The 14,099-nt window shown below is 63.8% G+C and overlaps 1 protein-coding gene across 5 annotated transcripts in view; it reads right to left on the bottom strand.

The window, feature by feature from the left end:
- NFATC1 (nuclear factor of activated T cells 1) overlaps positions 1–14,099 on the bottom strand; it is a 108,322-nt gene that overhangs the window by 82,792 nt on the left and 11,431 nt on the right. For all 5 annotated transcript variants that reach the window (XM_058277924.2, XM_058277926.2, XM_058277927.2 and 2 more), the window contains exon 2: positions 12,239–13,334. In XM_058277924.2, the coding sequence (XP_058133907.1) occupies positions 12,239–13,334 (1,096 nt within the window). The remainder of the gene's footprint in view (positions 1–12,238; positions 13,335–14,099) is intronic.

Below are 14,099 nucleotides of genomic sequence, written 5' to 3'. Positions count from 1 at the left end.
GGGCAGCAGAGATTTGAATCCGCTTCTTCAAACCCCACGTCTGAGCTCCCGTGGGGGAGACGTGGCCTCTCAAGTCAAAAAGAAGTCTTCCCAACGACCTGCTGGCATCACAAGAAGAGACACCCGGTGCCAGTGCCTCCCGACGGGCGCACAGCGTGGCCCCACCCAGGCCCCTCGCCAGGCCAGACAGAGTGCCCAGAGCACAGGGACAGAGGAGCAGGCAAGCGGCACGGCCAGACAAACCCAGCCAGGGCAGTGGAGGTTTCCTCTGCAGTGACGGTGCAGCGGGAGAAGATGAGAACAAAACTTCAGGCCCCTTCAGGGGCCACGTCGAGTGACCGCGGGGAAACGCCCGCACTGGGAGCCCGATCCAACAGCTCTTAAAAAAGCATGGCTCAGGGAAGCCTGAACACGAGCAGATACGTGATGACGCTAAAGAATTCAGGTAACTGACATCAGAACTCCTTCTACCTCAGAGAGCTCCGTGCTGGAACATTTACAGGGAAACTTAGACGAGGCCTGGGATTCACCTCGGAGAAAGGGTGGAGGGTGCAGGTGGAACGGGCTGGGTGCCGGCTGGTCACCCGAGGCTGGGGGTGGGGGCTGACCACGTGGGCCTCTCCAGTTCTGCACATGCTCAGGGTTTTCTGCAATAGAAGTAAAAACCCAAAAGCTTTTTCAAGAGTAGGTTTGGAAGACGATGTGCTAGAATGGTAACTGTGATAGTCGGGACCCAAATCTCAGAGTAAGGTACTAGGACGGGATGGCCGGTATGTGTACACGTTTTGTAAATATTCTCCAGGGAAGGACATTGAAAGGTCCAAGCGTTAAACGTCTGGTCTTGCTGTGGGGCCGCTCCGAGCAGCCCGGCGCTGGCCGGCGTCGGGCAGGGCCCCAGCCCTCCTGAGCGTCCTCTTCCTGCATTTGCTCAACCTCTGAAAACTCACTTTCACTCTTTGTCACCATGAGCTGATCACAGGACTCTCAGAGCCCCCTCAGGGCAGGAAGCTTTCACTGTGCGGTGGAAACCCAAAGGTGAGGCAGGTCCTTCCTTAAACAGCTTGCGTAAAACCCTTTCAATTCTGAATTTTCCAAGAGCTAAAACCCACGCGTGCTTATCACCGAGAAGGAAAACGCGAGGGCAGTTAACAGAACCGCAAACGCCCCGGTTTTCTGGTCCTTGGGTCTGCAGCCAACGGCTTCTGGTCCTTTGTTTTCTTCTTCTTTTCTGTTGAACCTGGAAGGCGCCTGCGAGCTGCTCCACACCCACTCCCACACCCACGGGCAGGGCCGCGGAAGGACCACCCAGGAATCCGGCCCCGGGAGCCGCAGCGCCTGCCCCCCATGCCGGGAGAACTTGGGGCCGTGGGAAAGCTCTTCCCGCCCAGGAGGGGCCGACCTCCCGGGCCGAGCGCCCAGAAGAGCAGGTGGACCCCGGCCCGTGGGGAGGGAGCGGCCTGGCGGGGCCAGCCCATGGCCCCCGCGCACCTGCGGAGCCCACTGCCTGCCACGCCCAGGACGCTGCCCTGGTCGGCACGGACGTCCCGCGGGGCGCGGCTGGCGCAGGGATGAGGGCGCTGGGCCTGCCCTCTGTCCGGCCATGGGGGTGGCCGCATTGGTGGGGCCCCCAGGGGGTGGAGAGCCCCTTCTCCTGGGCGCTCTGTACCGCGGCCGCACGGGGACCCCGGACCACCCAGTGCCTCTGTGGGCTCCTGCTTCACCGGCGGGAGCCATGGGCCCTCCTCTGGGCACCCATCTGCCCGCGGGAGCCCAGACACGCGGCCAAGCAGGAGGGCGGGCTCCTCCAGAGGCGGGGGGCCCGGGAGTGGGCAGCCCAGAGGGCCGTGCAGCCCCCACAGGCGCCCGAGGGGCAGCAACGCGCATTTGGGGCTGGTGAGACGGACGGACGGACGTGCCGGAGGAGCTGTGGACTCCAGGGCCAGGCCTGGGAGCCCCACGAGAATGCGCTGCTCCCACGTTCCCACCACCCGGCGCCAGCAGGGGGGCTCCATGGGGCATGGTATCCTCGTGGCTAGCGGAGACCCCGCCCTCCCACGCGGGCCCCCAGGACACGACTGTGGCCTCCGGCCCAGCGAACGCTGCGCCCCCTGAAGCCAGGCCTGTGCTGCCCACGGTGGCGCCCGCCCGCGGGGGGCTGCAGGAGGTGGAGGTGCCGGCCCAGCCCCCGCCATCGGCCAAAGAGCAGGGGCGTCCCGGCCCCCAGCCCGTCCCCCAGCACGAAGGCCGGCCCCACAGGAGCTTTCTCACCCGCGATCTGCCCACCTCCAGGTCTCCGCTCAGCACAGGGGGCCTCGCCCAGAGCCCGGACTTGGGGGAAGAGACCGGGTTTTCGGGGGCTCCCTCCCGTCCCTTTTACCAAGAGGCTAAACTGGAAGGCGGGCCAGGCCGACACGTACATGTCCGTCCCGGGGGGGCCGCCTTTCTCCCGGGGAGAGCGAGGGGCGAGAAGGCCCCAGCAGAGCCAGGCTCGCCCGGCACCAAGACCCCTGTGCTCGGGGGGGTTTGGGGGGGGGGGGAGGGGCTCCGCCCGGGCGCGGCACCAGGGGCAGGCCAGCGGCGCCGCACGCGGGGAGCACTTCCGGGTCCCCGCGCCGCCCCAGGCGGCCTCCGCAGCTGCCGCGCCGACCTGAGGTTCTAGCCATGAGCCTGCTCGGGCTGCCCTGTCGGGTTCAGAAAAGGCGAGGAAGCCGGCCCTGCACGGACCAAGGCAGAGGCAGGGCGAAGCCGACGCCAGCCGAGGCCAGTGCCCCGTACCGCCCGCCCCAAGTTCACTCTTATTTTTAACAACAGAGGGACTTTTTAAAAAGATTTATGTACTTATTTATCCCCCACCCTCACTGCTTGCGCTTGCTGTCCGCTCTCTGTGTCTGCTCGTCTTCTTTCAGGAGGCCCCTGGAACCAAACCCAGGCCCTCCAAAGCGGGAGGGAGGAGCCCAATTGCTTGAGCCACATCTGTTCCCTGTTTGTTGTCTCTCTCGTGTCTGTCTCCTTGTTGCATCATCTCATGGTGTCATCCTGTTGGATCATCTCGCCACACCAGCCCTTCAGATCAGCTAGCTGTCTCGCTTGTCTTTAGGAGGCACCAGGAACCAAACCTGGAAACTCCCATGTGGGAGGTGGGCGCTCAACTGCTTGTGCTGCACCCGCTTGCCATCCCCCCAAGCTCACTCTTTTTTTTAAATTCATTTCTCTCCCCTTCCCCCCTCACCCCAGTTGTCTGTTCTCTGTGTCTATTTTGCTGTGTATTCTTCTTTGTCTGCTTCTGTTGTTGTCAGCGGCACAGCAATCTGTTTCTTTTTGTTGCGTCATGTTGTGTCAGCTCTGTGGGTGTGGCGCCATTCCTGGGCAGGCTGCACTTTCTTTCACGCTTGGCGGCTCTCTTTACGGGGTGCACTCCTTGCGCGTGGGGTTCCCCTACGCGGGGGGACACCCCTGCGTGGCACGGCACTCCTTGTGCGCATCAGCACTGCGCATGGCCAGCTCCACACGGGTCAAGGAGGCCCGGGGTTTGAGCCACAGACCTCCCATGTGGTAGACGGACGCCCTAACCCCTGGGCCAAGTCCGCCGCCCCAAGCTCACTACTTCACCTGCATCGATACGGGAATTCTGTCATCACAGCAAGCCATTCCTTGTCAAACGCAGAGTTTAAAGAGACTGCAGTGGTCGAGGGTGTGACATTCTGAGCTACAATACAGTTTTTCTCAAACCTGCAGGAACGCACCCAAATAAGAACACGTGAGCCCCAGGACTAGATAGACGCTGACACTGAACCAGCGTGCCGGGAAGTCGCTGGAGCAGCAGACGCCAGCACTGGGCTGGCGTGGGAGGGCGGGGCCCGTCGGGCGCCCACCGTCGCCCAGCCCAGCACCGCCGCCTCCACGCCGTCTCCCTGGACATTCCTGCCTTCAAATCCAGGTCTCCTGTTTTCATCCCAGGCACCCCAAACACCCTGCCCGTGGCGCAGTGTCGGGGGGCGAGCTCCATGTGCTGGTGACGGGAGGCCCAGCGCTGGCAGGTCAGCGACCCCCAGGCCGCCCAGCGCGCAGCGGCAAGCCACGGCCGGCGCCGGGTCTGCGCGACGTCTGCAAGCCCCAGAGCTCCCCTACAACCGTGCCATGCCTTACTGCTTCTTGCCCTTTTATTTCGGGTCTAGAAATTTCTGTGCCTCAGTTTCCTCCTCTCTGAAATGAGACGTATCCTGCATGTGCCCCACACCGCCCCGGGCCTCGGCTGGCACAACGTGGCACCATGGTGGGCGCCGTCGCAGGAGGCGGTGGGGTCTCTGCCCACCAGCTGGAACGACCCAGGACGGGGCCTCTTCCACAACACAAGCTCCTATGCCATCCACAGTGGCTCCTGGGCTGCGCGCCAGCCCAGCGGCCAGGGCCAGCCACCGAATTCTGCAGCACCAATGGAAGCCCACGCACCACCTGCGCCACGCATCAGAGCCGGCCTCGCGGCCAAAAGCCTTGCGAGCAGGGACCTGACCAGGGGCCAGTGACTGCCACTGCCTAGACACAGTGGGGACAGACAGCATAGCGTGCCACCACTGCAGGGGAGAGGGTGGGAGGGCGAGTGGCCTCCAAGAGCCACATGTGGGCAGCACGACCCTCCTGGAGGAGCAGCTGAAGTGGAAGGCACATTTGTCGCCAGGTTTCGGGGTTCGGGAGACGCCCCGGCAGTGAAGCCTCTGGGTGCCGCTGGGACTCCAAGCAGCATGCTCGGGCCACCTCTCTCCACGCTGATGGGCTGAGGCAACCGGCCCGAGAGCAGGAGCAGAGCTGCTCAACTGCAAGGAAACCCGCACCCACAGCCCGCCCTCCTCGTCAGCAGCCAGCAGCGCTCGCGTGCCCAGCCAGCTCGCGGGAGGCATCTTGGTGGCATTTACACGAGGCGAACCCCGTCACGGCGCATGGATACATTCTTGGGTCAAGAATCCAAGAGACATTGGCAAAAATTTGCCCTGATTTGTGCCTGAGGTCCAGGTGTACGTGTGAATCGTCGTCGTCTCCGGATCATGTTTTAATCCCAACAGCAGGAGCTCTCTCTTCCCTGGCAGCCAGTGCACCTGCAGGTGCGAGCAACCGCCGGGGGGGGCTAACACAAACCAGCCCTCCACACCCCTCCCCAGGGACACGGCCGAGCCACGGCAGCTGTCCTCAAGGCACCGGTCCCGTGGAGGTTTTCGGGAAATCTCAGACTCGCAGAGTTAAGGCTCTCCGGCCCGAAACCTGAGCTGTCTGAGCGCAGGGGGGCAGCTCCGGGTCGGGGAGGGCAAGGCCACTCGAGGATCCCCCTTTGGGATTTTGGTTACTCGGTGAAATTCCCTGGAATTCCAGATCTCAAAAGGTCGACTTAGAAACCTGAGTGTAAAGCCACAGAGATTCCCTCCATTTAATCCCACAAGTGCTTGCGTTCCCGTGTCTCCTTTCGCGGCTAGAGACAGAGTTCACATCTGAACAAGCAGTGTCAGCCGAAACCTTCTGTGCAAACCTTCGGGAAAATGCACGCACGTTGGCTCGGGGCCCTCCGCTCAGTCTCTTTTCCCAAGCGCCTTCAAGACGTGGCTGAACCTGCTGGGCCGACTGTGTAAGCTGGAAGTCAGCGTCGCCCAGCGCTCTGCCAGGTGCCCACTGCGCAGCGCGCAGCGCCAGGACACCAGAGGGAGGAGTTGAAGCTGCGTCCCCGGGAAGCAGGCTGCAGCTCCACACGGGGGGATGGCGATCTGCTGCGCGAGCCCCACAGGGCGGCTCCGGGCAAGGAAGCGGAAACAGGTTCCACGTTTTCCAGGGTTTCGGGGACCCCCGCCCACAGGGAGCTGCTGCCTGCGCTCCGCGGTGGACCCCACGGCAAGCACAGCCTGCCCCCCGCTGTCCCCACAGCCTGTGCGTGGGCCACTGCGTAGCTCCTGCCACGCTCCAGCTCAGGGCCCAGGCGCTCGCTCCCAGGTGCTCCCTCCCAGGTGCTCCCTTCCCAGGCGCTCGCTCCCCGGGACTCACTCCCCAGGTGCTCCCTTCCTAGGTGCTTGCTCCCCAGGTGCTCCCTCCCAGGGGCTCACTCCCAGGTGCTCCCTTCCAAGGCACTCACTCCCAGGTGCTCCCTCCCAGGTGCCCCTTCCCAGGCGCTCGCTCCCCGGGACTCACTCCCCAGGTGCTCCCTTCCTAGGTGCTTGCTCCCCAGGTGCTCCCTCCCAGGGGCTCACTCCCAGGTGCTCCCTTCCAAGGCACTCACTCCCAGGTGCTCGCTCCCCAGGAGCTCGCTCCCCAGGTGTTCCTTTCCCAGGTGCTCCCTTCTCAGGTGCTCGCTCCCCAGGTGCTCCCTCCCAGGGGCTCACTCCCCAGATGCTCCCTTCTCAGGTGCTCCCTCCCAGGTGCTCCCTCCTAGGTGCTCCCTCCCAAGTGCTCCCTCCCAGGTGCTCCCTCCCAGGTGCTCCCTTCCTAGGTGCTCGCTCCCCAGGTGCTCCCATCTCAGGTGCTCCCTTCCAAGGCGCTCACTCCCAGGTGCTCGCTTGGTCCCCACCCACAGCTCATACTGACACTGCAGACCCGGCAGGTCTCCAGAACCTTCCATTCTGGGCAGAGTGGGGAGTGGGGTTTCGGGTCCAGCCTGCCAGTCCCCGCAGGGCGCCCTGCGCTCGGCCGTCTCCTGGAAGAGTCCGCGCCGCGGGCCTAGGGGTGGCATTCCCTGGCAGGCTCTTCTCTGACTTTCAAATGACTTGCTCTTCGGCCAGATTCAACCAAACAAGCAAAACAAAGCGCCCAGACGCGGTGCCCGCGGCCCCCACGGCAGCGAGGGCGCCGGCCAGGACCCACAGGGAAGCCGGGCTGTCCACGCGCTCGGCCGCTGCCTGGTCGTCCCGACCCCGGGAGCTGCCCTCCGCGGGGGCTGGGGTCTCTAATCCCCTCCCCCCGGGGACACGCGAGCCGGCAGGCGGTCCCGCGGGGACTCTGTCCCCCGCCGCCCGCCCCCGGCCCCACCGCGCTCCAGGAGCGCCCGCTTCCTCCTGGGCTTGTTTCGGGTTTGGAGGACAAACGGGCAGCCTGGGGAAGGCGCGGCTGCGGGGCCCGCCCTCCTGCCCGCGTCCCCGACAGGCCTGCGCAGCCCGTGTGCGGCGCACGTGCGCCTAGAGGCCTCGTTCGCCCCTTCACTTCCCTGGCGCGTGAAGGCGCCTCGAGGACACCAACGCCGAGAGGAAGGACGGCGCTCGGGGCGGTGCGGCTCCCACCAGCGGGGCGCCTCCCCGCACGGGCTCGGGGCGCTTCTGTGCACCTGCTCCGCGCCAGCCCCTGCCGGGCGGGCCTCTGGGGCCCGCAGACCCTGCTGTGATGGTCAGCGTGCGCCCCCAGCGCCGCCCTGCACCTCCTGCGGGGCCCGCTGCCCAGCCCCAGCCCAGGAGGGGCGCACCCGCCACGGGCGACTGGCCACCAGGGCTCCAGGCTGACCGCCTCACGCCCGGCCGCGGGACCTTGCTGGCCGCGCTCTGCACCCACCCTGCCCTTGGCCCCCGCACAGGCTCGAGGCGAGAGAGCTGTGGGACGAGGGTTTACATTTGGTGAACAGTGGTAAAGATTTACTTTTTACTAGTCTACACGCTTATCTAATCCTACTCCAAATTAGGATAAATCCTGAAATATTCTGATAATTTATAAAACCCAAGAGAGGTCAATATTTGTTTTATGAAACTTTTGAGGGAAGTGGACTTGGCCCAGTGGTTAGGGCGTCCGTCTACCACATGGGAGGTCCGCGGTTCAAACCCCGGGCCTCCTTGACCATGTGGAGCTGGCCTGTGCGCTGTGCTGTTGTGCGCAAGGAGTGCCGCGCCACGCAGGGGTGTCCCCCGCGCAGGGGAGCCCCACGCACAAGGAGTGCGCCTGTAAGGAGAGCCGCCCAGCGCAAAAGAAAGTGCAGCCTGTCCAGGAATGGCGCCACCCACAAGGAGAGCTGACACAGCAAGATGACGCAACCAAAAGAAACACAGGGAAACGGACTTTGGCCCACTGGTTAGGGCGTCCGTCTACCACATGGGAGGTCCGCGGTTCAAACCCCGGGCCTCCTTGACCCGTGTGGAGCTGGCCCATGCACAGTGCTGATGCGCGCAAGGAGTGCCGTGCCACGCAAGGGTGTCCCCCGCGTGAGAGCCCCAAGCGCAAGGAGTGCGCCCGTGAGGAAAGCCGCCCAGCGTGAAAAGAAAGAGCAGCCTGCCCAGGAATGGCGCCGCCCACACTTCCCGTGCCGCTGACGACAACAGAAGCGGACAAAGAAACAAGACGCAGCAAATAGACACCAAGAACAGACAACCAGGGGAGGGGGGGAAATTAAATAAATAAATAAATCTTTAAAAAAAAAAAAAAAAGAAACACAGATTCCCGTGCCGCTAAGGATAGAAGTGGTCACAGAAGAACACACAGTGAATGGACACAAAGAGCAGACAACGGGGGGTCTAAGGGGAGGGGAAGGGGAGAGAAATAAATAAAAAATATGTAAATCCTTAAAAAAAAGAAACTTTTGAAAGTTAATAGTGCACATAGTATAAGAACATAAAAGTCACTAAAATTTTCAATATCTCAGCCAAAAACCTAAAAGAAATGATATCCAAAATAAACTGATTTGGATACACTTTTCCTGAACCAGCCGGGACCTAGGAAAACGTGCTCGCTAACCCTCTCGCCATCTAGTGCTTACTTCCTTCGTAAGTACTCAACTCAGACAGGCAACGTTTCCCATGTAAGAACTTAATTCAACAAGCCTGTCAAAAATGGTCCAGAAAGACCCTCATTACAAAGGCTTCTGGCTTGCTCTTTTAGGCTAAATTCCTCTTTTAACTTTGCCTTTTTGAAAGTAAATTCAAAGATGTTAAAGGTACAGGCAGCTAAAGGCCTTAAAACTTCAAGGCTGACCTTTGAGGAAGGGGCGCGCACGGAGCCACACGACCCCTCCACGCTGGGCGCGCCGCCCAGGACCCGAGACTCGGGGGATCCGGCCCAACGACTGTGCAGTGGAGCGCCATCGTCTAACGCTGACTCCTCAGGGGAACAGGGCACCTGTGAGAGTCCCGCCCTGAGAACCACCACCCCGGAACAGCCGCGCCGGCCGCGCCGCCCCGCACAGGCGTGCACCCCCGCCCCGCCACGAGCCCGACACGGTCAGCACTTGAACTCCCTGTGGTCGGCAGAATAACGGAAGCAGACCTGCAGAAACCGGGACGCTCTGGGCCCGGCTGACGCGGAGGGCACTGGCTGGACTGCTGGCCAGTGTGGCAATGAAATTAGGCCACAGAGCACTGAGCACACACTGCACTCCACACGGGCTGACACGGTCGTCGGTGGCTCTCACCCTCCTCTTCTGTGGAGAGAAGGCAGGTGGGAAGAGCACTCGCTGCTTGCTGAAGCGTGGCATGGCCTCAACCTGACTCTAGAACAGAGAGCAGGGAAGCGGACGTGGCTCAACTGATAGAACGTCCGCCTACCACCTGGGCGGTCCAGGGTTCAAACCCGGGGCCTCCTGAACCATGCGATCAGCTGGCCCACACGTAATGCCGATGCACCCAAGGAGTGCCGTGCCACGCAGGGGTGTCCCTACGTAGGGGAGCCCCACGCACAAGGAGTGCACCCCAGAAGGAGAGCTGCCCTGTGTGACAAAAGAGCAGCCTGCCCAGGAGTGGTGCCACACACACGGAGAGCTGATGTAGCAAGATAATGCAACAAAAAGAGACAGATTCCTGGTGCTGCTGACAAGAATCCAAGTGGACACAGAAGAACACACAGCGAATGGACACAGAGAGCAGACAACGGGGCCGGGGGGCAGGGGGGTGGAGAGAAATAAATAAAATAAATCTTGAAAAAAAAACCAAACAGAGAGCAGACCACACTGACTTCGGTGGGGACCTGAGTCTGACTCCAGAATGAAGAGTGGACCGTTCTGATTTTTTGGGGAGATTTCACCTGTTCACAGACCAGAAAGCAGGCGATGCTGACCCTCTGTGGAGCTTCCATCTGGTTCTAGAACAGAAGGAAAGCCCCTGACGTTTTGTGGAGGCTTCGTCTGACTCTAGAGCAGGAGCAGAACACGCTGGCTCCTGGGAGGGTCCATCCAGTCACCCGCGGCTGCAGGGCCAGCTGCCAAGCTCCAAGAGGGACGCGTCCGTCAGCTGGACTCTAAACTGACCCCGAACTCCAAACCATGGAATTCTACCAAACCCTGTGCCGTCAGCGTCACAGACATGCTGACCCCCTCGACGGCAGCGTGCCGCTGCTGTCACCTTTCCTGAAGCCCTGGGGCCATCCGACGGCAGCCGCGAGAGGGACAAACACCCGACGTAGGGACGGATGGGCCTTAGTGTCGTGACGTAATTGAGGGGCCCAGGGCGCGCCGCCACGCGGAGGGGCCAGGGCCACTGCAGAGCCTGGCGCCGACGCAGCGGCAGGAAGGGCCCCCGGCCGCGCGGCCGTGCCCGAGGGGTCTGCGGGGAAGCCTGGTCACACCTGCTCGCCAGGCGCTGGGCATTTCAGTCCTGCTCTGATGTCCAGCTGCCCGGAGCTGCGCGAGATCAAAGGAAACACCTTGCGGGGACCAGGAAGCACATTTCCAGGGGACAAAACAGTGGAAAGCGTGCGCTTCCACACGAGGCCCGCTCTGTCCTCATCACGTTTTTGTTTGTTTTAACTGGCAGGCATGGTGTGGGCCTCCCACCTGACCAAAGAGGCCCTGTCACCTAAAGATAAAGACAAGAGAATAATCTGGCCCACATAATCACTGCTAAAATCCTCAAAGGGAAAAACACACACCCGTGCAACCCAGTGACCACAGACAGCACAGGCCTGGTGGCCGCTAGGCAAAGAGCAGAGCTCCCAAGGAGCACACCTGCCCTTGAATAAATCTAGAAGGGAATAAATAACCGATGACCTCAATCGAGCCGGGCGACCAGCTCCGTTGTTAAAGGCACACTAGCATTTCACAGGAGGGTGAGGCGGCGTTTGCTGGACTTTTCCGAGCTCCCTGTGCCTTCAGGCCCTGGCTGGCCCGGATGACAGAGCCCCTCCTCTAACCTGAGCGCTGAAGGAAGCTCACGTGCACCTGCGGCCCCCCTGCCCGCACTAACGCGCCAGGTCGTAGACCGTCATCTGCCTCAGTGATGTGCTCGAGGACGGCCTCCAAACAGCCCTCTTCGTATTTCAATGACAGTTGTAGAGACAGTACTGCAAGCATAAACAGGTTTTAAGTTTGTTAGGCCTCCGAGTTTATTTTTTTAAATTTTCACGTGTGTGAATTAAAGCCAGGTTCTGACTTAGACCCGTCTGCACAGTAACTCTGAACAGCAGCCAATCGTACTCAAAGTCGAGTCTGGGGTGGGCAGGCGGAAGCGCCCTCAGGCAGGGCCAACGCGCCGCAGCGGTCCCGGCGCAGCACAGCTGACGGCCACGCCCCCCGCACCAGCCTGAGAGTGAACGACCCAGCTCCTCGGGTCTCCTCGTCACAAGCACGCAAAAAGGCTGCACTGGCTCCCCACGGCTGAGAGCGCAGCCGTCGCCCGCGGGACGATGGAGTGTTAGCTGTACCAAAAGGGGTTCGTGGATGTGTATAAAGATCCCCCTTGCTAAGTCGCATTCTGCGGATTAGAGCACAGACCCCCAAGCCGGCTCTCCCCCAGTCCTGGCCCCAGGGTGCCATCTAATAAACGGGAGCAGGAAACACGAAACACTGCGCCGCTGGCCCCCTGAGACTCCAGGCAGAACGACGGCTGCGCCCCTGCTCCCGACCGGGGCCCTGGGCCTGCGGTAGGCGGGCACCCAGCCCTGGCAGTGACGTTTTCACGCCTCAGAGAAAAAATCCTAGGCCAGGAAACACTGCCAGGGGAGCCAGAGGCCCACCTGTTGGGAGGCTGTTCAGCTAAAAATAAAACCGCTGGGCTAATTGAACGGACCCGGCGGCGTGAAAGCAGATCCCTGCACGGCTCAACAAACCTCAGCACAGAGAGGGGAGTTCAGATCCCACTGAGCTCCGTCCCCAGCCAGTCGGCCCCCAGGGAGGCGAGGCCGCGCCGCTGCACGCGCTGCAGGCTGGCGGGGGGCGCAGGCTGGCAGCCCCGGGGAGACGGCTCGGCGTGGGTCCCATCTGCGCTGACGCAGCGGAGCGATCGGGATGGGAGCACGGGGACAGGCGAGCGGGCGCGGGGGCCTGCGCTGGGGCCGCGTCGGCCACGGAGCCCGGCTGGCTTACCTCATGTAGGGCGCGGGGGACAGGGGCTTCGGCTTCGCCCACGGGTAGGGGTGCTGGGGCACGGACAGGTACTGGTCGCAGAAGACGCCCTTGCGGAGGTGCTGGAAGGCGGGGAACTCCTCGGGCGGGAAGTCCGCCGCGGGCGGCGTGGAGCCCGGCTCCTCCGCGGCCGGCTCGACCTTGAGCGCCATGGCGGGCGCGTGCTCCAGCGCCGTCTTGCGGGACTTGACGGGGACCCCGTCCCCCAGGTCCACGGAGCCGTCGGTGCTGAGCGCGTTGATGGCGGCCACGATGGCCGAGCTGGTGTACTGCGTGGTGCTGCCGAGCCACGTGTCGTCGGTCACGCTGACGCGGGGGGAGCCCTGCGGGGACGGCGTGGGCGAGTGCAGCGGGGAGCAGGAGGGCCGCCCGTTCAGGCTGTACTTCCTCTTGTTGCAGGGCGAGGAGGGCCGCGAGCCGCGGGGCGCCAGCCAGCTCTCCTCGGTGACGCTCGCCCGGGGCGAGGCGGAGGGCGAGTGCCGCGGCGAGCCGAGCAGCGTGCAGGCGCCCAGCCCGCGCGGGAAGCCCTCGTCGGGGTCGGTGGTCTTGGGCGACACGCAGGGGGACTGCCAGGGCGAGGTCTGGGGGGACGCGTAGGGGAAGGAGTAGTTGGACTCGTAGGACGAGGCCTCGGAGTTGCAGCTGCGCGAGGACAGGCTGCCGGCCGGGCTCAGGCAGGACGGGTCGCGGTACGCCTCCAGGTTGGGGAGGCTCAGGGTGGCGGTGGGCGCGGCCCGCTTGCCGGGGGGCAGCACGTCCTCCACGTCCACGTCGTGGAAGAACGGGCCGCCGCCCGGGTGCAGGCCCAGGTACGGCGTGATCTCGATGCGCGGGCTCTCCAGCGCCGGCGCGCCGTTGGGCCTGGTGTGGCCCGCGGGCAGGAAGTAGCCCGGCGGCCCGCTGTCCCCCGCGTACCCCGAGGGCGGGTTTGTGGACGGGACGACGGAGATGATGGGGTTGGGCGCCTGCAGGTCGTGGCAGGGGGCCGGCAGCGCGGGGTGGGCCGCACCGAGGGGCAGGCCGGGGCCGACGGCGGAGGGCGCGTAGCCATAGTGTTCTGGAAGGAAAAGAGGAAGGGGCGTGAGTCAGTGAAGCGTCAGGGGGCGGCCGTCGCCCAGGCCCGAGCCCCGACGGCACCGCGCAAGGCCGCCCTCCCCCCACAGCATGCACGGGGCGTGGGGCCCTGCTGGGTGCGGGAGCGCGGCCCTCTGTCCTCTCTCTGCGTCAAGGACGGCCCCCGAGCAGCAGAGGCACGCAGGGTCTGCGCCATGCCCCCCGGCAAGCCCGGCAGGCGACCACGCTGGGGGCCGGGGCGTCTCCTGCCTCGACGGTCCCGCTCGCTGTGCCGGCCCCTTCCAGGGCGCACAGAGCCGCCCGCGAGGAGGCCAAGCGGCAGCCCCTCCTCGCCACTGCAGCCCAGACGGGGGTCCCTGGGCTGGCCCCTGACCTAGGGGTCCCCTTCAGGAAGGGTCCGCAGAACCGTGAGGCCAGTCCAGCGGCCACCAGCACCCCTGGGGTGCCTGCCCGGGCCGTCGCCAGGGCCTGCGAACAACGGCGCGCAGAGCCACCCCTGGAGGGACGGACACGACAGGCTCGTGGGCAGGGGTCCCGGGTTGCCCCCCGCCCGAGGGTCTGGGAGCGCGAGTCCAAGCCCACCACGAGCACGGCTGGCGGGAATCGGTTTCGTTCAGCGTGTTTCCGGGACGACCCCTGGAGGAACGGCGCTTCCCGAGGAGCCTTGCGCTGCGCGGCCCTAAGTGAATGCCTGCCGCGCCCCCGCCTCGTGCCCGTCAGCACTGGACAGGCAGCCACTCCCCAAGGG

The sequence above is a fragment of the Dasypus novemcinctus genome, chromosome 16, assembly GCF_030445035.2.
Source record: "Dasypus novemcinctus isolate mDasNov1 chromosome 16, mDasNov1.1.hap2, whole genome shotgun sequence".
NCBI lineage: Eukaryota > Metazoa > Chordata > Mammalia > Cingulata > Dasypodidae > Dasypus > Dasypus novemcinctus.
The sequence above is the reverse complement of the archived record's forward strand: the minus strand, read 5'-3'. Positions and strand labels throughout refer to the sequence as shown.